The sequence below is a fragment of the Pongo pygmaeus genome, chromosome 8, assembly GCF_028885625.2.
Source record: "Pongo pygmaeus isolate AG05252 chromosome 8, NHGRI_mPonPyg2-v2.0_pri, whole genome shotgun sequence".
Lineage (NCBI taxonomy): Eukaryota > Metazoa > Chordata > Mammalia > Primates > Hominidae > Pongo > Pongo pygmaeus.
In genome coordinates, this window is record NC_072381.2 from 102493088 (window position 1) to 102515140 (window position 22053).

At 50.3% G+C, this 22053-nt stretch overlaps 2 protein-coding genes and 1 long non-coding RNA gene across 3 annotated transcripts in view; 1 reads left to right on the forward strand and 2 right to left on the reverse strand.

Moving 5' to 3' along the window:
* The window catches only part of SLIT1 (slit guidance ligand 1), a 187958-nt gene extending 181228 nt beyond the window's left edge, over positions 1-6730 (reverse strand). Inside the window, exon 1 of the mRNA XM_054435415.2 lies at positions 6117-6730. Coding sequence (XP_054291390.2) covers positions 6117-6700 — 584 coding nt within the window. The 5' untranslated portion in view covers positions 6701-6730. The remainder of the gene's footprint in view (positions 1-6116) is intronic.
* A 1423-nt stretch (positions 6731-8153) lies between these two features.
* Positions 8154-22053, reverse strand: part of ARHGAP19 (Rho GTPase activating protein 19) — a 101498-nt gene continuing 87598 nt past the window's right edge. The window contains exons 12-13 of the mRNA XM_063670055.1: positions 8452-8575; positions 8154-8194 (exon numbers count right to left, since the gene is read on the reverse strand). Of these exons, the coding sequence (XP_063526125.1) occupies positions 8185-8194; positions 8452-8575 (134 nt within the window). The 3' untranslated portion in view covers positions 8154-8184. The remainder of the gene's footprint in view (positions 8195-8451; positions 8576-22053) is intronic.
* On the forward strand, positions 16486-21572 carry LOC129006109 (uncharacterized). The gene is made up of 3 exons (XR_008491919.1): positions 16486-16684; positions 19853-20038; positions 20123-21572. It is a non-coding gene; the product is annotated as an uncharacterized LOC129006109 (long non-coding RNA).

The window sequence follows — 22053 nt, forward strand, 5'->3', positions numbered from 1 at the left end:
CCCAGGACTTTGAGACCAGCCTGGAGAACATAGTGAGATCCCGTCTCAAAAAAATCATCTCATCTTAACTTCACAGCCCTACGAGGTAAATGCTGTCACTGGTCCCATTTCACAGATGAGGAAGTTGAGTCACTAGTGAATTGTCTAAGATCTCTCGGTAGGTGATGAAGCCAGGATTCAAACTGGGCCATTCTCGTACTGAAGCCTGGGCTGGTAGCCACTGTGCTCCTCGTCTCTACGGACATCCTTACACATTTGTTCTTTCTCCCTCACCAGGCTGAAAGCTCCTCAGGCCTCTCTCAACGATGCTATGCACCCTGCAGGTGCCCAACAGCTGTCTGTCCGCCACAGGCTGGGTTCCAGAAAGGAGAGGAGGGGGTCATGAGCTCCGTCAAAAAGAGGAGCCAATTCTCCACACCCTCCCCACCCCCCAGCACAGCCCAGCTCCCTGGCTACTGCCCAAGGCCCGGCCATCATCTGCTCTGGGTAATAAGTATTTGTATGGCGATAATTACAGCATTTGGGAAGAAAATCCCATTAAGCAAGAGCCCCGCCGAGCTGCTAATGCCGGCACAGAACTGGCGGCGGCAACTCCGCCAAGCACCCGTCTGCTCCCAATAATGCAGGAGCCGCCCAGCCCCAAAAGAGCACGGCCGCCCCTGCTGGCAGCCTCCGGCAGCCTGGGCCACCGACAGCCCGCCCCTCCCAAGAAGGGGCACCGAGGAAGATCAGCCCCTCCCCTTGTGCTCCAGGGTTCCCAGCGGCTGCCTGATGGGGAAGAGGAGGGCCACCCTGGGATCCAGCGTGACGCCCAAATTTCCTTCACATCCCTGCAATTCTGTGTCACCTTAATAACAATAATAACACTACCATTTATTGAGCAGTCGCTGTCTGCCAGGCCCTGTGCAAAGCGCCCCTGCGAGCATTACCGCATTTAATCCTCATGACACCCTTTGAAGCAGGCCCTATCATCATCCCCACTTTATGGGCAAGGAAATGGGGTTCTGAGAAGTCGCCCTTTCCTCCAGAGCACTTATCCCAGTTTGCAGTTATGTGCTTATTCTTATACTATGTCATTCATCTCTATCTCCCCTGCTGGACTAAAACTCGGGTTTCTGTTTCTGTCCAGCACTATTCACCGAGCACAATGCAGACGTTCAATAGATAGCTATCTGTTGAATGAGGGAATTAAACCCCATCACTTGCCCAAGGCCCTCCCCCAGCTGCTGAGTGGCAGAGTGGGGCTAAAAACCTGGGCAATCTGGCTTCACAGCCCTGCCATCACGACCACCCGCCCTGCATACAGTCCCCACTCTGTCTCCACATCCCAAGGGAAAGGGGCAGAGATGCCTAGGAAAGGTAAATGAGTGCTCTAAACAGACAGACTATGCTCTAAGCAGACAGACTGCAAGAGAGGCAACGCTCAAACCCTTACCTCCCGAGCTCTCTTCTGCCCCACCCAAACCCTCGAGCCTCTAGCTTGAGCTTCCCAAATAATAACAATAATATCCTAATGATTGAATCACAAAGCATTTTCACAACCGTAGCATGAGTGAGTGCACAGGCCCTTTGAGGTAGTAGGTGTTATCAGCCCCAGAGGCCGAGAGAAGGGCGAACACCAGCCATATGCCAAGCGTGACACGTTGCCTCACTTACTCGTCACTATCAACCTGCACAGCTGTCGTCAACCCCTTTTACAGATGGGGAAACTGGGTCTCAGAGCAAGGAGAGGCACAGCATGGGGGTCCTAACACCAGTCATTCAGAGCCCAGCAATAAGCCAGTGGGCCGGTGACCACACCAAAGCCTAAGCAAGCAGGAGACCCTTGCCCTGCCAAGAGGCACCTCCCCTACACGGCGTAGGCCTCTGCTGCAGGAGACCATGGTGGCCTGCTCAGATCCAATCGGGCCCTGATGGCAGATGTGGCTGCAGTGGCCCCTGACCTCATTTACCAAGGTCACCATCCAATTATTATTTGGAATTTCAAACAGGCTCCCCAGAGGATCAGCCTCAGATGCCCTGGGCAGCCTTCCTTATGCGTGACCACTCAGCCCTGTTAAATAGGACCTCTAGCTCAGGGAGCTGAATCTAGAGAGGGCCTCCCAGGCCTCTACAGCGGGCATGGAGATAGGGCAGGGTGGACGAACTGGCAAGGAGGGAAGGACATATAAAGAGGATGTCAAGGCTGGGCATGGTGGCTCATGCCTGTAATCCCAGCACTTTGGGAGACTGAGGCAAGAGGATTGCTTGAGCCTAGAAGTTTGAGACCAGCCTGGGCAACATAGCTAGATCCCCATCTCTACAAAAAAGGGGAAAAAAAAGGCCTGACAAGCAGCAGGATGTGCTGGGCCTGGAAGCGAAGAGAGAACAGTAGGCCTTCCCAGAGGCCCTGCCTGCCTGTCTCCATCCTCGGACAACTTCCCCTCTCTGCACCTACAAGTGGAATCTTCCACAAGCCTCAAATACCCAGGGTGCCCAGGGTTGGGGGAACCAGTGATGTCCACACATACTGCACTCTCCTGTCACACTCTCCTGGACACTCTAGTTAAAAGATTTTTTTAATTAAAAATCAACTCCAGCTGAAAGTCAAGGTCGTTGTGGAAGAAAACAAAATAACTTAATGGTGACCATGGCTGGGTCCCTCTGCGCCTGGGCAGTACAAAGAGAGGAAGCTTCCCGGGCCGCCTCCGCCGCCTCTCCCAGCCCTGGCTCTGTATTTTAATTGTTCGTTACAGTGAATTATTTAGCATCCCTTCCCTGCCCAGCTGACCAGTCCCACAGCCCCTCTGGCTGAACCAATTTCCTCAGCAGCTCTGGGGCCTACCCAACCTCTTTCCAGTAGTCCCCACAGCAAACCGATGACCATTTCTTTCCATTTCGGGGGACAGGCCTGGACCCAGAGTTATAGAATATATGATCATAAAGTTGCTGGGCCTCACAGGCTGCCGCAGAAACTGCCCAAAGGACAAAAGGCAAATGCACAGCTGCAGTCCATAAAAATTTCACAGCCTCAGAAGAAGCTGCTGTTTCAGGCTCTGATACTGCACGACACTCATATTGATTAGAGAGAGCATTTGCCACAGTTATTTTGAGACTGCCTGGGCTCTCACCAAGGCCTCTTTCAAGATGTTCTTTTCCTCTTTGAGCAGCTCTTTCACGGGCTGCCTGGAGAACAGGCGGGCTCCCTGCGCTTTCCCAGTCCAGGAAGCTTTGCCCACATGGCAAAGATCAGACCTGCTCCACTTCTCCAGGATAACTCACCCCTAGATTCCAACTAGGAAGTTCCCAGAGGAAAAGTTCACATATAGAAAGTCTTCCTGACCCTTCCCAACATCTCTTTCCAGCCTCAAGTCCCATCCCACCCACTGGCCACTGGCCACAGCATGTTTCAGCCCCAGGGACAAGCTGGTCCATCTGCCCATATCGGGCCAGGCATGCTCACACCTGCAGGTTTTTGGCCATACTCACACCTGCTGGCTTTTTGCTTATGCTCACGCCTGTAATCCCAGCACTTTGGGAGGCAGAGGCAGGAGGATTGCTTGAGCCCAGAAGTTTGAGACCAGCCTGGGCAACATAGCTAGATCCTCATCTCTACAAAAAAGGAAAAAAAAAAAAAAGAGGTCTGCAAGAAAGCAGGCCCCATGACCTGACAAGCAGCAGAATGTGCTGGGCCTGGAGCCCAGCTGTTCCCTCTGCCTAGATTGCCTGCCCTCTGTGCTTGGCAAAATCCAAACCAACCTTGATAAAGTGGCCCATCCTCTGAGAAACCCCTTCGCCCTGGAAAAGGGCTTCTCACCCCAGTGTTCCCACAGCCCGTTCCCTGAGGCTGCCTGGCCCTCTCCTGAGAGCTCACCATTAGAGGTCCTCTGCCCAGTTCTCTAGAACATGTGCCCCTTGAGGACAGGGATGGGCTCACTCCCTGCTGACGCCTCAGCACCCAGGGCAGTTCCTGGCTCAGAAACATTTGCTGAATTAAAATAATGAGATTCCCCTCCCTATCCTATCGTAATTATGGCTCTCGCTTAGCGAGCATCAGAAGGTACCAGGCACTTCCCATACATGATCTTCCATCCTCACAAGAACCAGAGATCTTATGTAGCCTCAGCCCCATTTTCCTGATGGAAAGCAACTAAGGTTCAGAGAAGTTAAGTAACTTGCCCGAGGTCACACAGCTAATAGGTGACAGAGCTGGGGAACCCAGGCGGTATAGCTCCCAGAACGCCACGTCTTTCCTCTGTACTAGGAAATTTCATTTTCATCTCACTCTGATCACAAAAGAGCTAAAGAGTTCATGGAAGTCTTAAACACTAAAGGTGGTGAGAGAGTAAAGATGGAGGAGATGACCTTAAGACTCAAGATTCAAAAGCAAAGAAGAGGGGCTAATGTGTCTTAGATCTAGGCTGCAACCAGGGTAGCAGCTTCAGGAGAAACTCTGGTGGACAAGGCAAGGGGAGCAGGGAGCAGGTACAGAGGGGACAGGCATGGAGGGTGACCAGGCCACCGCAGGAGTCCCCTGGACAGATTTCTGACCCTCAGTTCCTCTCTGGGTCCACACAGGATAATGCACACGCTGCCCACAGAAACTCAGTTTGGTACCACCTCTCCCCAGCCCTGTAACACACAAGCATTCACACACACATACACATGCAACACACACACACATACACACACACACACACACACACACACACACACACACACACACACACACTTCCCATCTAGATTGCATCTAGATTGCAAATTCTCTAAAACCTCCACAGGAATTTTTCAGATGCAGCCAAGAAGAGTCTGGGGCAAATGTGTGCTCACTAATTGCTGGCTTTGGTACAGAGTCTGATTCAGGAGACAGCTCTCCTCAGGGTCAGATTTCTGTCTCTGACCAGCTGGGGGCCATGAAAATGTGCTTGAAAGTTATCAAAATATGCACACCTTTCCTGAGAGCTACTGCAGTCACCGAGGAGTGTGGGAAGGAGTAGGTAGGTTTCAAAGGAGCCAGCAGCCTTCTACAAAGCCCTGTTCAAAAATCTCCTGGTGTAGTCACCTCTGCGAGCAGTACAAAGGCCCTGCATGTGACCAAAATCTACACACACACAGCCCATTACGGGGACTCTCATGGCCTCACGCTATTAAGGTGGCCCCTTAATACTAGGAATTCACACAGAAACACATTCTGCAGGAGAGTCACAGAAAACAAAGTATAAAGGTCTGTAAATACACACACTCAAACACACCCAAACACACACACACATTCTACTAGCTTAGTGGGTCTAGAAAAAAAAGGGTCAAGTTTCCTCAAGAATTCACAAGTGAGAGAGAACAGGGGAAGAGAAATACGGTTTTTTTATGACTTGTCATGGTCAGTATCTTTAACCTTAGGCCCCCCTCTCCAAGCTCCTGACTTCTTGGCATTATCCACCCGGTTCTCCATCCAAGACACACCTACCCCTTTCCGGGTGCTGAATGTTACATACCCCAAGCCCCATACCCAAAGCCCTCAGGTCCCATTGTCTGCCTGTGTTGGGGATGGCTGGGTGTGGAGGGAGCCGGGTGAGTAGGGGACCAATGCGTGGCACCTGCAGGGGAAGAATTCTCAAGGCTCTGGGGCAAACAATGGAGAAGAAGAGGCAGAACAGAAACTTAGCCTCCATCCCACCCTGCTGCCCTTCGTCAGGAGCAAGCTCTGGGAGCGGGAATCTGCGCAGCTGGCTCAGAACGCGGCCGTAGCCCCATGTGCCCAAAAGGAGACACTGTGCCTGGCGAGTGTGGGAAGGGTCCCTCCTGGGTGCAAGGAAGGCTTTCTGGCACCAGTTCGCAGGCACCCTGGAGGAATAAAGCGCTGGCGCAGTGGGGAGGGCCCGAGGGTGCGGAGTGCAGGGTGCAGGTGTGAGGATGGAAGCTGACAACCCCGCCGAGGGCCCTTTGAATCCCAGGGATGGGGAAACCACGGCGCTCCTGGCTCCTGGCTCGGGAAAGACCCCGGCAGGCACTGACCCGTCTGTGGGCTGCGCAGCCCGGACGGGCCCCAATGGTCCTGCCCCCATCCCCAAGTCCAGAATTGCGTCTGGGTGGGAGGGCAACCTCGGAGCCAGGGAGCCAGGGGCGGGGGCCATACTCACAGGCGCTCGGTGTTCCGCGGTATGTTCTTGGGAATGGCCTGCAGCCCCGTGCCGTGACAGTCCACCGTGGTTCCGGTGCAGGTGCAGAGGGCGGGGCACGCTGAGGCACCCAGACGCCACGCGGCTGCCCACAGCAGCAGCCAGAGCTCCGGCCGGACCGGACCGGCCGAGGACCCCCACCCGGGCGTCAGCGCCATGGTGCCCTCACCGCGTCCCGCTCGCGAGCCAGAGGGCAGCAGCCGCTGACCATCCCCGTCCGGGGCCGCCTCCAGGTGCAGTCCCGGGGCAGAGCCACCGAAGAGCCCGCGGGCTTGCGCGCGGCGCCCCTGCGGGCTGGGAGGCACCTTGCTCCTCCAAGCGACGGCGCCTGTGCGCGGACGGAGGGAGGGCGCCTTGGGCGGAGGGCGCTCGGCTCCTCTGCCGTTTCGCCGCCTGCGTCTCCCTCTGCCTCCCTCCAGCTCCCAACTGACTGCTGCGAGGAGGAAAATGGGCAGGCCCCGCGCGCGCACGCACCCTGCGCACACACCACACACACACACACGATCACACACACACCCGCGCGCTCGCTCCCACCCGGCAGTCATCCATCAATCGAAAAGCACACATCCAGGGCCAGGCTCCTCCCCGCCCGCCCCCCCGCAGCCCCCCTCTCCCGACGACCACTCGGCGGCTGCAAGCCGCCTACAGTTTCAAAGGTGGAACCTCCGAGGCGCCGTCAGCGGGCAGGCGGCTGCGGTGGATGGGAGAGGAGGGAAGGAGGGTGTGGCTCGACCCGCCAAGTCCTGGCTCTACACACACACACACACACACACGGACACACACACACACACGGACACACACACACACACAGCGAGGATGCGCACATTTAGATGCACGCACCCCGGCACCCGCGGCCCCAGCTGCTAGTCCAGGGTGGGAGGGAGATCTTATTTTCCCTCTTGGACGCCTTCCCGGGGGGTCAGACCCGTTTCCCCCCATCCCCCGACGGCAGCAGCGGCCTCTAGGCCCCACCCGACTCGCTATGTCAATTCTTGGTTAAGGGAAACCCTGTGCCTGTGCCCCAGGTGGCATCCTCAAACCACCAACCTTACTTAGCCTGGACTTTGAGGATGGAGCTTTGTAGGGGGAGGGTCCACGAAAGCGCTAGGCCGAGTATAGTCTCCTTCCTACCTCAATGCACCCACTTCTCAGAGGGGAACAAGCCAGCACCATGCCCAGGATGAGAATGGCTCTGATTGGGACATTTGCTCAGCAGGGCACATGTGTACCATACAGTTACACGGGCTTCTTCCCCCGTTGTAGAAGAGAGGGACAGACATTAAGGGGACTTGGAAATCTGGCAAACGTCTTCCTCCACTCACACCAGCGTTCCTCCATTTCTGACAGGTGGAAACAGATGAAAATGAATATTCCATTTGTCATCAAAGGAGACAGAGAGGGCTGGCATAGCTCTGGGCGGCCTGCTTGGGAGAGAATCCCACAGGCCAGCTCCGTCAGACCCAGGCCTCACACCCGGCTGGGTAGGGACCTTCGTCACTGTAAGGCATGTGTGGACGTGGGTGTGAACGGGACATCCAGGTGGGGAGAGAATTCTCCTCAACCCCAGAAAAGACGAAGATCTTCTCAAAGCCAAGGACAGCTGTGGCTCGCTGGGGCAGTGTCCAGCAGTCGGGGCCCTGATGTGAGGCTGCTTGGCAAGAGGACACAGCTGGGTAGCCCGAGAAGCACCTCCCATCTCAGGAGCTGCCGGGGTCCAGACACAGCATGGATGCATTTGGTGGGGAGAGTGTCCGCCGCGGTGGGGATAGGGGAAGTTGATAGACTCCACAAGGTTGAAGCCTTATCACCCACCAGGTACCCAAGGCTCAGGCGTTTTCTTTTTCTTTTCCATGTTGATGAAAATTTTGCAGTCTCTCTACTGTCATAGCACAGTATGTTACAATTTATGCAGCTGATTTTATGGGCTTTTGACAGTTCTTTTAAAGTTTTCACACATCCGTGTCCATGACCTCCATCCAGTAAGTGGGTTCTTGAGCATAAGTTCAGTTTCTCAGGGGGCAGGGCTTTCTCAGGGGTGCCTGTGTGGTGGGATATTAGGGAAGCTTCTCACAAACCAGGCCGGAGTCTGAGAGGGCTGCCTGTGCCCTGCAGCTCACCAGCTCCTGCTTCATGGGGCCCCAGCCCCTCTATCTATGCCCTCCCCGCAGCCTCAGACAGAGTGACATTCCTCCATGCCTGCTGCTTTGTTTATCCCCTCTTAGTACCTGCAGCTGCTTCTCCACACCCCTCCACACCCCATACCCCTGCCCACCCCCTGGCATCCTCACTCGCTCACCCAGACACGCACCCCAGCACCTGGCGCTTAGTAGGCCTGTCACGGACGGCACTCAGGCTGTTGAAGATGTCTCCAGCCTTCTGCTCCAGCAGTAGCTCCCTGGTCCCAGGACCTTGGAGGGCCCCTTCGAAGCCAAGACCCATGTGGAGAAGAGAGAGAGTGTTGATTAGCTGGGCGACACGCCCCTTGGTCCTCAGAGTGACAGAGTGAAGGGGTGTAAGGAGAGGTGGGAGTGAGCAGGGGTGCAAGATCAGCCCTGCCTATGGCTCCTGAGAACCAGCCCCTGCCCTAGAAGCTTCCAGACCAGCCTGGACAGTGAATCCCAAGCAGGCCCTGGGCTGAGTTGCTGCTGCCTGGCAAAGCCTGGCTTTCCCTCTGAAGGGAGGGAAGGAAGGAGCCCCCCAGACCCAGGACAAAGACTCCCCCGACAGCCCATCACAGGAGGCCCTGCCCAAGCAGTGGGCAGCTCCCCAGCTTGGCTCCCGTCCCTGGTTCCTCCACCCCAGAACCTGGCCAGCTCCCCAATTCAGGAGGCAGCTCGCCATGAATGGGCACAGCTCATTAGCGTGCCCGGCACATTTACTTGTTAAACAACTGCCTGGCCAGCCGCACACCCCCAAGACCCCCTCTGTTTTTTCAATTTCCTCTCCCATGCCCCTCCCTCTCTTGGGTCTCCGTACCGCCTCCCTACAGCCGGACCACCTGCTCCCGCTGCACGGGTGGGGAGGAGGCAGGCCTGGCACATTGCTTCTGCCAGGAATACTCCACCAAGCCCGGCCCTGCTCATCTGCCATCAGCAGGGCAACCCCCTGGAAGGGAAATTTGAGGTTGAGTCTCCCCAGCCCAGTGACGTGAGTCCCATCTGAGTCCTCTCAGCCACGTGTACCAGGAGTTGAGGGCCACTTCCCATGTGTGACTCAAGGAGAGAGCGCTCTCTTTATGGCTTCTGCACAGAGTCCTCTCTCCCACCTCCACCAGCCCCTTCTGGAGCACCAAGAAGCAGAAGAACCTGGATGAGGCTGAGGAGCATTGTGGGATGGATTTCCAAACCGCAAAAAGCAAAAGTGAGACAGAATGCCTGCTAAGTAGACATCCGATAAACACCACTTACGGAGTATCTGTGTATTACATGTGCTGTACTGGAACTCAGCAATTCAACAGGGGACAAGAATGGCCCTGGCCCTCAGTGGGCTTACTGTCCAGTGGGGGCACAGAAACAGGAAGCAGGAAAGCATATTCATTTGGGTGTCAGCGAATGTGGAATTGTGGAGAACCCAGAATGAGGGCACAGAGTGGGGCTGGAAGGCTCCCTGGAAGAGGAGGCACTTGAACTAGGTCTTGAAGGATAAATAGGCATTCTCTGGGCAACAAAACAGGAAGAAAGGCTCTCTCAGCAAAGAGAAGCACATGAGGCAAGTCACACAGACTGGGAGCAGCATTCTCAATGGCTGAGCTGGGGCACATCCAGCAAGGCTGGAGTGTGGCAGGGGGTTCAGGTGGGGAGCACAGATGGAGGTTAGAGAGGTAATGAGAACACACCCCAGAGGCCCTGGTGCAGCCTTTCTCTGGCTTCACTGGGCTTTCAGCATCACCTGGCCTGGCCCTGTCCTCAAACACATGTCTATATACGCATGTGCTTGGAAATGCACTACCTCTGGAACCAGTGTCTCTGGAACCTGGTGCTTCCAGGGAGGTGACTTGGGAGGTAGCAAGGAGAAAGTTGCAGCAGATGTTTCTTTTCTACTGTTTGGGAGGTTTTTTGCTTGTTTTTTGAGATAGAGTCATGTTGTGTTGCCCAGGCTGGAGTCCAGTGGCACAATCATAGCTCACTGCAGCCTCCAACTCCTGGGCTCAAGTGATCCTCTCACCTCAGCCTCCCAAAGTGCTGGGATTACAGGCGTGAGCCACCACACCCAGCCTTTGTTCAGATATTTTACCCTGTGTGGTATGAGCTAATTTCCCCATACCAATACATTTTAACCCCCCTGGGGTGCTTATCATACACGCTGATTCCTGTGACCCACCCCCGATCTTCCCAATCAGAATCTTCACTGTTAGCAAGCTGGGAATGGGGGGTAGAGGCGGTGCTAATTCTGATGCAGGTGATTCCAGAGACCACGCTCTAAGAATCAAGGCCTGGTGTGCTGAGTTATGAGTTTGGAATTAGATTGAAAACTCTGGGGAGCCGTTGAAGGAAGGAGCCTGGCAGGGACAATGGATCTGAGGCCCACCTGCCTTCCTCATCTCCAGGTTCCACACACCATTAGCAAGGATGAGGCACATCAAAGAGAAAGATGGTTAAGGGAGAGTGGCAGGGGTGTACAAGATGTCAGAGCTGGAAGGGGATTAAAAAATGATCAAATGCAAGCGCCAGTAAACAGAAGCCCAGAGAAATGAAGCAACCAGCCTGACCTCACAAGGCAAAGGAGATGCAGAGGTGGGCCATGAATGAGGCCACACACCCAGGCAGAACACAGCATTCAGTCCATCCTGGGCACTCCTCCTGGCCCTGCCACCACAGGGGAACTACGAAAACAGGAGTCTCTGGGAAGTCTGTGCCAGCAGGACTCACGATATTTTAGCTTTAATCCCTAAACCCCTGGCTATGCTCAAATTTGGAGGAGGCTGAATTGTTGGAGGCTCTTAGTGGCAAAGCCTACAGCAAGGACAAGCTCCTAGACTAAAGGTCAAGTGGCGTTTATAGCCCAGAGGCCACCATAGGCATCCAAGATAACTCTGGTAAATAGAAACACTGGAAGCAAGAGAGAAGCAAAGTGGGTGCTGGGGTGGGAGAAGGGGAGGAAAAGAAAGGGAGAAAGCAGGGAGACAGCCTTCACTGACAGCAACCATTCATCTATTCATCAGACATTGATTGCATGCCAGCTGAGAGCCACGCACTGGAAATAGAAGAGATCTGTGCTTTGGGTTCATTGGGTTTCTTGTATCTTGTTCACAGTTTTCATCAAATTTAAAAAGTTTTCAACCATTATTTCTTCACTTTTTTTTATGTTCCCTCCTCTCTTTCTTCATTTTTGGGGGCTCCATTTATACATAATTAGGCCATTTGGAGTTGTCTCACAGTCCATGGATGATGCCCTGTTCCTTTTCTTAGTCTTGTTTCTCTCTCTGTTTCATTTTGGTGAATTTCTCCTGGTATGTTGTCGTGTTCATTATCTTTTCTTCTACAGTATCTAATCTGCTGTTAATCCCATCTGGTAATTTTTTTTTGAAGTGGAGTCTCACTGTCACCCAGGCTGGAGTGCAGTGGCACAATCTCAGCTCACAGCAACCTCCGCCTCCCGGGTTCAAGCTATTCTCCTGCCTCAGCCTCCCAAGTAGCTGGGACTACAGGCGTGTGCCATCATGCCTAACCAATGTTTGTATTTTTAGTAGAGATTGGGTTTCACCATGTTAGCCAGACTGGTCTTGAACCCCTGATCTCAAGAGATCTGCCCACCTCAGCCTCCCAAAGAGCTGGGATTACAGGCATGAGTCACCGTACCGGCTCCATCTGGTACAATTTTTATCTCAGACATTGCACTTTTCATCTCTAGAAAATCTACTTTTTTTTTTAATCTTCCATGTATCTTGTTAACTTGCTTATATTTTCCTCTACCTTAGTGTACATATGGAATATAGTTGTAATAACTACATTACCAATTCTGTTATATGTATCACTTCTGGGTTTGAAATGATTGATTGCTTTTCTTCTTCATTATGGATCATACTTTCCTACTATGTAGTCCCCCCTTATCTACATAGGGATACATTCCAAGACCCCAGGTGGATGCCTAAACCAAGGATAGTACCAAACCCTATTATATTATGTTTTTCCTATACCTACATACCTTTGATAAAGTTTAATTTATATATTAGGCACAGTAAGAGATTAACAATAACTAATAGGAAAAATAGAATAATTATAGCAATATACGATAATAAAAATTATGTGAATGAGGTCTCTCTAACTCCTTCTCTCTCAAAATATCTTGTTGTACTATACCACAGATAACTGAAACCACAGAAGTGAAAACATGGATAAAGGGGAGCTACGGTACTTTGTACCCTGGTAATTATAGATTTCATGCCAGACATTGTGGATTTTGCCTTGTTGGGTGCTGGATATTCTTGTATTTTGAAAAAATATTCTTGAGCTTTGTCCTGGAACAGAGTCAAGTTACTTGGAGCCAGTTGGATCCTTTTGAGGCTTGCTTTTAAGCTTTTTGGGCAGGACCAGGACTAGGCTGTAGTCGAGGGCTGATTTCCCTACCCTTCTGAATGGTCTCCCCAGTGCCCTGTGAATTAGGAGGTTTCTGCTCTGGCTGGTGGAAATGCCAGCTAATCCCAACCCTGTGGGAACTCCAAGGATTGTTCTGCCTGCTCCTTTTGGGTGGAACTTTCCCACCTTCAGATAGTTTACACACAGGCACTGATCAGTTCTCAGCTGAAGACTAGGGGAGGAGAGGATGGCACAGCAGGGAAGAACCATCTGCAGATCTCTAGCTGCTCATTCTCTCTGTGCAGCAATTTCCTCTCCCGTCTTCCATGGGAACCCAAGCCACCTTGGCCTCCCTGGAGTCTCAGCTCTGATTCCTCAATTCAGACTGATGCCGGGTTCCACCTGGGTCCCCCTCTTGCTCTGTGGCCTGGAAACTCTCTCCAGGCTGTAAGCCAGGCAATTACAGGGCTCATCCCATTTGTTTCCTCTCTCTCAGCAATCACTGCCCCACGCTATCCGTTGTTTAGTGTCTCATAAGAGTTATTTCCATTTTTCCCTGGCTTTTCAGTTGTTTAAGCCAGGAGGGGTAAAACTGTCCCATTGTATCTTCCTGGCCAGAAACAGAAATGTGGAAGAAATTTTTCACAATACTTCAAGCCCTCAAAACATGCTCTGTGTGCTGGGGAAAGACAGTCAAACAAACAGAAAATTACATGACCCTGAGAAGTGCCCTGAAGCTGGCCAGAGAGGAAGGGACCTCAGCCACACAGGCTTCTCGCAGTCTATTAAGCACATAATGCTTGGTGCAGGCCAGCCCCTATGCTAGAATGGTCTTCCCATCATAACGGCTGGTGTGGCTCTCTGCACCCTTCAGGTCTCAGCTTAAGCAACAACTCCTCATGCAGGATTAGGTCAGCACCCCCATCCCACCGAAGGGGAATAGGAAGTCATCCGGGGATTTAAGCTGAGGCATGAGATAGGATCTATGTACTCTCCTCTGTCTTCTGCCTCAGCCCCTTCTGCCTCCCATGGCAGGTAGGAAGGAAGAGATCCTGTTTGGAAGCCCATCATAGGGCCAAACCCTTCTCTATCATATACCCTTCTCCATCACATCCCCTTTTCCATCACACCCCCTTCTCCATCACACCCCCTTCTCCATCACACCCCCTTCTCCATCACATCCCCTTCTCCATCACATCCCCTTCTCCATCACACGCCCTTCCCCATCACACCCCCTTCTCCACCACATCCCCTCCTCCATCACATCCCCTTCTCCACCGCATCGCCTTCTCCATCGGAGTCAGCCTTCAGTCCTCCAAAGTCCCAGAAGATGACAAAAATGCAGCATCAGGGAACTCATTAATCCATCTGCCTCTTGGGGGCCTTGTCTGTAAAGAATAATCCTACCAACTAACAAACACTTCCATTGTACCTATAAATTCCAGGGGCTCATACTGTTCCAAGACCTTTACCTATTAAATCATTTAATACTCCCAAGAAACTTAGAAGGAGCTGGAAGCACAGTGACGTTTGGGAGCTCACCCAAGGTCACACAGCACGTAGGTGGCAGAGCTGAGATGTAAAACATGCATTTACTTAAGATCTACCTCCTGGGGCCAGTGTGGGGATTGAATGGGTAGTACATATGAGAGTGCCTTATGGGCTAAGCGCAGTGGCTCACGCCTGTAATCCCAGCACTTTGGGAGGCAAAGGCAGGCAGATCACTTGAGCTCAGGAGTTTAAGACCAGCCTGGGCAACATGGCAAAACACTGTCTCTACAAAAAATACAAAAATTAGCCGGGCACAGTGGCTTGCGCCTGTAGTCCCAGCTACTCAGGAAGCTGAGGTGGGAGAATTGCTTGAACCCATGAAGTCAAAGCTGCAGTGAGCCGTGATCACACCACTGCATTCCAGCCTGGGCAACAGAGCAAGACCTTGTCTCAAAAAAGTAAATATATAAATAATAATAAATTTGGTCAGGTGCAGTGGCTCATGCCTGTAATCCCAACACTTTGGGAGGCCGAGGCAGGTGGATAACCTGAGGTCAGGAGTTCAAGACCAGCCTGGTCAACATGGTAAAACCTCGTCTCTACTAAAAATACAAAATCAGCCCGGCGTGGTGGTGCATGCTTGTAATCCCAGCTACTTGGGAGGCTGAGGCAGAAGAATCACTTGAACCTGGGAGGCAGAGGTTGCAGTGAGCTGAGATCACGCCATTGCACTCCAGCCTGGGGAACAAGAGAGAAACTCCATCTCAATTTAAAAACTGAAAAAAGAAAGTGCCTTATGCTGCATGTACAGGCATGTGGTTTGTGTGTTCATTTTTTTAAAAAGCCAAAATTGGTAATAGGGATAACTCAGGGAACAGGTCTGTCTAAAGAAACTTCCGTTTGACAAACTTTATGTACAAGTAATTTTAGAGGATTTCTTCTTATTCTTTTTCCTTAGCTCCTTCTGCAAATGTGTGTGTTCTGGGTCTGCTTGTGTAACTGACACGAAACCCAGATATTCTTAGACCTTTCCTTTCCCTCACAGACTGTGGGTGGCCTTCTCATCGCAAATGTAGTTGTCCTTCTCAAAATGGCAAAAACCCAGATTCAGCAGCTCCTAGCCTAAAAACATTTAATGAACTTAAAAGTAAATCTAATCTAATTAAAAGAGAATACACCCAAATGTTAACATCATTGGAATTATCAGTGATTTTTAGTCTCTTATTTTATACCCTTCTGTATTTTCCATATTTTCTACAATAAGCTACAAAAAATTTTTAGAAATAAAAATGTAATTACCAAGTTATCGTTTGAATAAAATTACCACTAAATTTCGTATACCAAATTTAATGATTTTATGTGAACACACTAAATACTAAATAACACATTTTATATTCCTGCACTGAGGGAGCTGCTATAAATCTGCAAAGGGTGCTTAAAAAATAAGTGACGAGCTGGGCACGGTGGCTCATGCCTGTAATCCTAGCACTTTGGGAGGCCAAGGCAGGTGGATCACCTGAGGTAGGAGTTCAAGACCAGCCTGGCCAAGATGGCAAAACCCCGTCTTTACTAAAAATAGAAAAATTAGCGGGGTGTGGTGGCAGGCACCTGTAATCCCAGCTACTCAGGAGGCTGAGGCAAGAGAATTGCTTGAACCCAGAGGGGGGCAGAGGTGGCAGTGACCCAAGATTGTACCACTGCACTCCAGCCTGAGCAACAGAGAGAGACTCTGTCTCAGAAAAATAAAATAAAAAATAAGCGACGGTTTGTATGAAAATATCTAGAACAGACAAATTTATGTAGACAAGGAGTAGATTAGACGTTGCTAGGGGCTGGAGGGGGATGGGAATGGAAAGTTATTGTTTAATGGGTACAAAGTTTCTGTTAGGTGTGAGGAAAAAATTTTGGAAATAAATGGTGATGATTGCACAACACTATGAATGCAATTAATGCCACTAATTGTACACTTAGAATGGTTAAATGGTAAATTTTGTCATATGTATATAATTAGCACAGTAAAAAATAATAAGTGACGGCTCAGCTAAGGGAGAAAATGTGGTCCAGAACGCGGGGCCTCCACTGGTCTTTGTGTCCTGCTGCCAGTGATCGCTAGCATTAAGCAACTGCTGCCCAGGGAGTTAAGAAACTTGTTCATCATGCCCCACTGACAGGGACAGGGGATCTTACCCCAGACAGTTCGAAGCCAGATGTCACACCCTGAACCTTTTTACTGCACTCCACAATGACAAAACTGCCTGCTGTTGATGTCACATCTGGAGTGATGTCACACAGGAATGATCTGCAGGTAACGCTGTAAGGGAGTTGCTGTTAGCTCTGTTTACAGAGGAGAAACCACAGCCTTGGAGGAGTTGTCGACTGCTGCTCGGTTATGAAGCCAGTGGGTGGCAAAAGCCCCCTGTTCACGCCCAGGCCTGGCACCTGCAAAGGCCAGACAGCGGTGTCAACACTGCTGGCAGATTTAAAATCACCATCGCAGTACTGAAGCTGGGTCAGGGAGCTGAGGTAGGCCAGGCTGGAAAGGCTTGGAGAGGTTTCCAGGGAGGGCAGGATGAGTTTTTTAAATCCACCGTTTGGTGGCTGCTTTGGGCTTCCGCTGCCAAGCCAGTTTGGGTCCTTGGAGGATCTCTCATCCTCCTCCATAAACATTCACCAGCCCCGGCCCGCGGCGTCGGGGCAGCGGCGCGGAACCCGGAGTGCCGGCTGGGTTCGCGGACACTGGCTCCCCGGCGCGGAGGCGCGGCTCTGCACGACGGGACTCCCGGGGGAGGGAGTGCGAGGGGGCCGCGAGGACGCGCGGGGGCGGGGCGGGGCCATCTGGACGGCCGCTTGGGGGTGGGTGCGTTTGCTAAGAGGGGCGCCAAGCAAACGGAAACCGCGCACCTCTACTGGATCAATCAAAACAGAGCCTCCGGACAAACGGGAATGGGGGCGGCGCAGAGGCCCTTCGGGAGGTTTCAGGCACCATCTGTGAGGGGCGCACCCAGGGAAGCTCTGGGTTTGTCCACTCTGAGGCCTGTCCAGTTGTACAACCACCCTGTCCTCAGCGTCGTTTGGAGGGGACAGATGCATAGCCCCCCGGCCCAGTACAGCTAGAAGCGACTTCGGAAAGAAAACCTTGCAATCCGCCTATCTTACAGATAAGGAAATAGCGCCCCTAGAGGAGAAGTAGCTGCCCCAAGGTCACAGAACTGCTGGGGGCAGAGCCGAATGCCTTCCCTCCATCACCCAGCTTACATATTGAGATGAAGCCTTTGTGGTTTTATCTGCCCACCTATCTGTCAGCTTCTGTGCAACTCATGTGTGCAGTCTAGTCCCCAGCGCAGTCCCTGGAACCTAGTAGGTGCTCAGTAAATGCTTGTGAAACGCAAACGAACGGAAATGGGACTAGAAAACCCAGGTCCTTAATCTTTGAGGAAAGACATAATCTAGAAATCCAAGAGTACTGACCGTTGTTTAGAGTCAGAGTAGCTGGAGGCTGGATGAATACACCCAACCCAGGGACCCCCGACCGCTGCTCACGCAGCTCCACTCCTGTCTACAGTGAAAAAAAGAGCCACTTCCTCCCTCCCTTCTTCATCTCCCCACTCCTTCCCAAGGCTGAGGATGAAGATATCCTCTGAGGGCTTCGCCTTAAAACCTTAGAGCTGGAAGGAAATTTCCATCGCCTCTAGTTACAGTCTACGTAATGTTTTCTTAAATGATTTTCATTAAGTTCATTCAATATTTATTGTGCATCCACCATGAACAAGGCCCTACATTGCTCAAACAAGACATGTGATCCTTGTTAAAATCAAAAGCAAATTTACAAGTCAGGAGTCTTCTACAGCCAGAAGTATTTAGTGGCCAAACATAAGTATTCAATACAGACTATAAATACTGCAGCTGTTATTTCAAAAAGCAAAAGCCCATGTTAAAAGAGGTCATTCTTGGAGAAGTTTTTTTCTTCTTGATTGGAAAAAAAAATTTCCAGGCATAGGGAACTGATCACTGGACTGGGGATGTGTCCCCAACCCTTTTCCTAGCCAATACAGATAAGATCTGCTCTGGGACAACCAAAGAAAGCTAAAGAAGATGTGATATCTGGCAAAACAAGCCTAAACAAACCTCTGGAAAGTCAAGAAAGAATTGGGGGGAATGCAAGATTTATTAGAGCCTGCAGGAAACCAAAGTTCAATTAAGTAATTGAAAATATAGAGGCCGGGCATGGTGGCTCATGTCAGTAATCCCAGCACCTTGGAAGGCTGAGACAGGTGGATCACTTGAGTCCAGGAGTTCTAGACCAGCCTGGGCAACATGGTGAAACCCCATCTCTACAAAAAATGCAAAAATTAGCTGGGTATAGTGGCACACAACTGTGGTCCCAGCTACTCGGGAAGCTGAGGTGGGAGAATTACCTGAGCCCAGGAGGTCAAGGCTGCAGTGAGCTGAGATCTCGCCACTGCACTCCAGCCTGGGTAAAAAAGACCCTGGATTAAAAAAAGAGGAAGAAAAAAAATATGAAGTACTATAAAATATGAAAATAGGGAAAGGTTAGAGAATGAGCTGCCTGGTTGTATTAGGTGTTTGCTTTTCTTCAAGACTTGCTCTAAGTTGATATCATATCTCAGAGTCAGAGTCTCAGTTTAACAGATATGTGTATACCTGGAGCCCAGCATGCTGTTTGACATGCAATGGAAGCCGTTCACGTTCGATGCAATTCAGGGCTTGGTGAGTCAAACTCAGTTACTCCACGAGCTAAACATTTACCTACCCTGTGACTCTGTACTTTTTCTCCTGGAGATATATATATATATATGTACACATATATATTTGTACATATATATATATTTGTACATGTATATATAAATATAGATGTATGGATATAGATATATATATACACACAACAGAAATGAGCGGTTAGGTCCACCAATAGACATGTAGAAGAATATTTATGACAGCCTCATTCAGAATAGCTCAGACTGGAAGCAGCTCAAATGTTCATCAACAGGAGAATGGATAAACAAATTGTGGCGTAGCTATACAATGGAATAATGAGCAAGAACAAGCTGCTCAACAACATTAACGAATTACACAGGCGTTATGCTGAGTGAAAGAAGACAGACACAAGAATATATATTGTTTAATCCAATGTATAGGAAATAGAACACAAGCGAATCTAATTTATAGTGACAGAAGTCAAAATAATTGTTGCCTTTGAGACAGCAATAACTGAAAGCTGGCACAAGGGGACATTTTGGGCCTCTGGAAATGGTCTGTATTTTGATCTAGGTGGTGGTAATGTGTGCGTGTGTGTATAAATATATACATATATACACATTTAAGCATAAGTATGTAAACATACATCAAGTTATACTCTTAAAATCAGTGCACTTTATGAAGGTTACGCCTCAATAGAAAACAGGAAGAAATCGTTTCGGCCAGGATGACAAGTGCATAGTGGGCAAGCTACCACTCTCCCCTCCCCGGCCAGCGGCAGATGTCGCTAATTAATCACCACGCTCCTTTCCTTTGAGCTCGGCTTCAGAACCATCTCAATCCAGTGCTCCAGCCAGCTGTGCTTTGAGGCAAAACTCTCAGCTTTCCCTCATGTATACACAAGTATGTTGATTAAGATAGTTAATTAATCATCTTACCATCTTAATTATTAATTATCATCTTCAATTTGTTAAGCCACACTCTGAGGAAGCCTGACTCCCACTATGGACTGGTGGCAGCTTCTCCAAAGTCTGGGTTCAGTTCCCAGAAGGAGGTGGCTTCTGAAGAGCACATTTGGATGCTGGAGAGTGATAGCGGGAGGGGCACGCGACAGGAAGGAAGCCCCTTGACAGAGGGCTGGCGGATTAACGCAGCACACAGGTAAGCATGGGACCCAGAAAAGGCTCAAGTTTGGGCACATTTTCTACCAAGTGGAACTAACTGGTTTTTCTTGACTGAGGAAAGGGACGAGGAGAGAAGTTGAGGCTGGACTGCAGGGACTAGTACCTCTTGATTTGCCCGAGGTTCTCTGGCACCTGAAGCACAGCCTGCCCCTCAACAGTCACCAAGGCAGTGTCTTATCGGGGATGATAACGCTTCCTGTGGGGTTCATCCTGCACAGCATACAAAATCTTCCACTTCACTATCACGCCATCATGAGATCTGGATAGGGTGGGAATTAGCCTCCCCACCCCAAACCCCCGCCTCATTTTAAAATAAGAAAACTGGCCGAGCACAGTGGCTCACACCTGTAATCCCAGCACTTTGGGAGGCCGAGGCGGGTTGTTCACTTGAGGTCAGGAGTTCAAGACTAGCCTAGCCAACATGGTGAAACCCATCTCTACTAAAAATACAAAAATTAGCTGGGCATGTTGGTGCATCTGTAATCCCAGCTACTCAGGAGGCTGAGACATGAGAATCATTTGAACCTGGGAGGCGGAGGTTGCAGTGAGCCAGGATCGCGCCACTGCACTCCAGCCTGGGCAACAGAGCCAGACTCTGTTTCAAAAAAAATAAAATATGCTGGGTGTGGTGGCTCACGCCTGTAATCCTAGCACCTTGGGAGGCTGAGGCGGGCAAATCATTTGAGGTCAGAAGTTCGAGACCAGCCTGGGCAACATGGCGAAGCTCCATCTCTACTAAAAATGCAGAAATTAGCCAGCCATGGTGGCGCGTGCCAGTAATCCCCAGCTACTCAGGAGGCTGAGGCAGGAGAATCGCTTGAACCCGGGAGATGGAGGTTGCAGTGAGCCAAGATCATGCCATTGCACTCCAGCCTGGGTGACAAGAGCAAAACTCTGTCTCAAAAAAAAAGTAAAATAAAATAAGAAAACCAAGGTTCAAAGAGGTCGTGTGACTCATAAACACCCTGCTAACGAAGTAAGGGATTCCAGACTCAAACGCAGGTCTGTGTCATACAAAGCCCATGCTCCTTCTTTGCCTTATCCTTTCATTTTAGTTTTTATTTTTCATCAAAGTTATACATGCACATAAATGGACAACTTGTTCTGCAAGATTTTTTATGAAAATGGCAGTTCCTCGTCCCCATTTCCCTCTCCTGAAAGTAACAACTTTCACCACTTTATTTTTTATTATTTATTTTACTTTTTTTTGAGATGGGGTCTTGCTGTGTCACCCAGGCTGGAGTGCAGTGGCACAATCACAGCTCACTGTAGCCTCGACTTCCTGGACCCAAGTGATCCTCTCACCTCAGCTTCCTGAGTAGCTGTGACTACCGGTGCATGTCACCACACCTGGCTAATTTTTGTATTTTGAGGGAGATTTGGGGTTTTGCCATGTTGCCCAGGTTCGTCTCAAACTCCTAGGCTCAAGTGATCTGCCCGCTTCGAGGCTGCAGTGAGCTATGATCATGCCACTGCATGCCAGCCTGGGCAACAGAGAAAGCCCTTGTCTCAAAAAATAAATAAAATAAGATACAAAAAAGCGGTATTGCCCTGGTTATAGTTTAGTTTCTCTCTACTGGCTGACTGCTAAGAAGGATGTTGCAGCTAATTAATGAAAAAGGAATGATCAAATTAGAGTAATACCATTTTGTACCCACCAATTAATGAATGAATCTAGGCATTGTGTATCAGCAGCTGTTAACGTCACTCCCTTTACACATACACACACACACACACAAATAATACATTATGTGCACCTCTTGAGGAAAGAACACACCATCGCCTATAGTTGTCAAAAAATCAAAACCTGAATTTGATCAAGCCTCTAGATTTACCAGTTTACTGGAAATACAGACATATTCCAGAGATATTGTAGATTCAGTTCCAGACAACCACAATAAAGAGAATATTGCAATGAAGTGAGTTACATGAATTTGTTGGTTTCCCAGTGCATTTAAAAGTTATGTTTACCCTACACTGTAGTATCTTAAG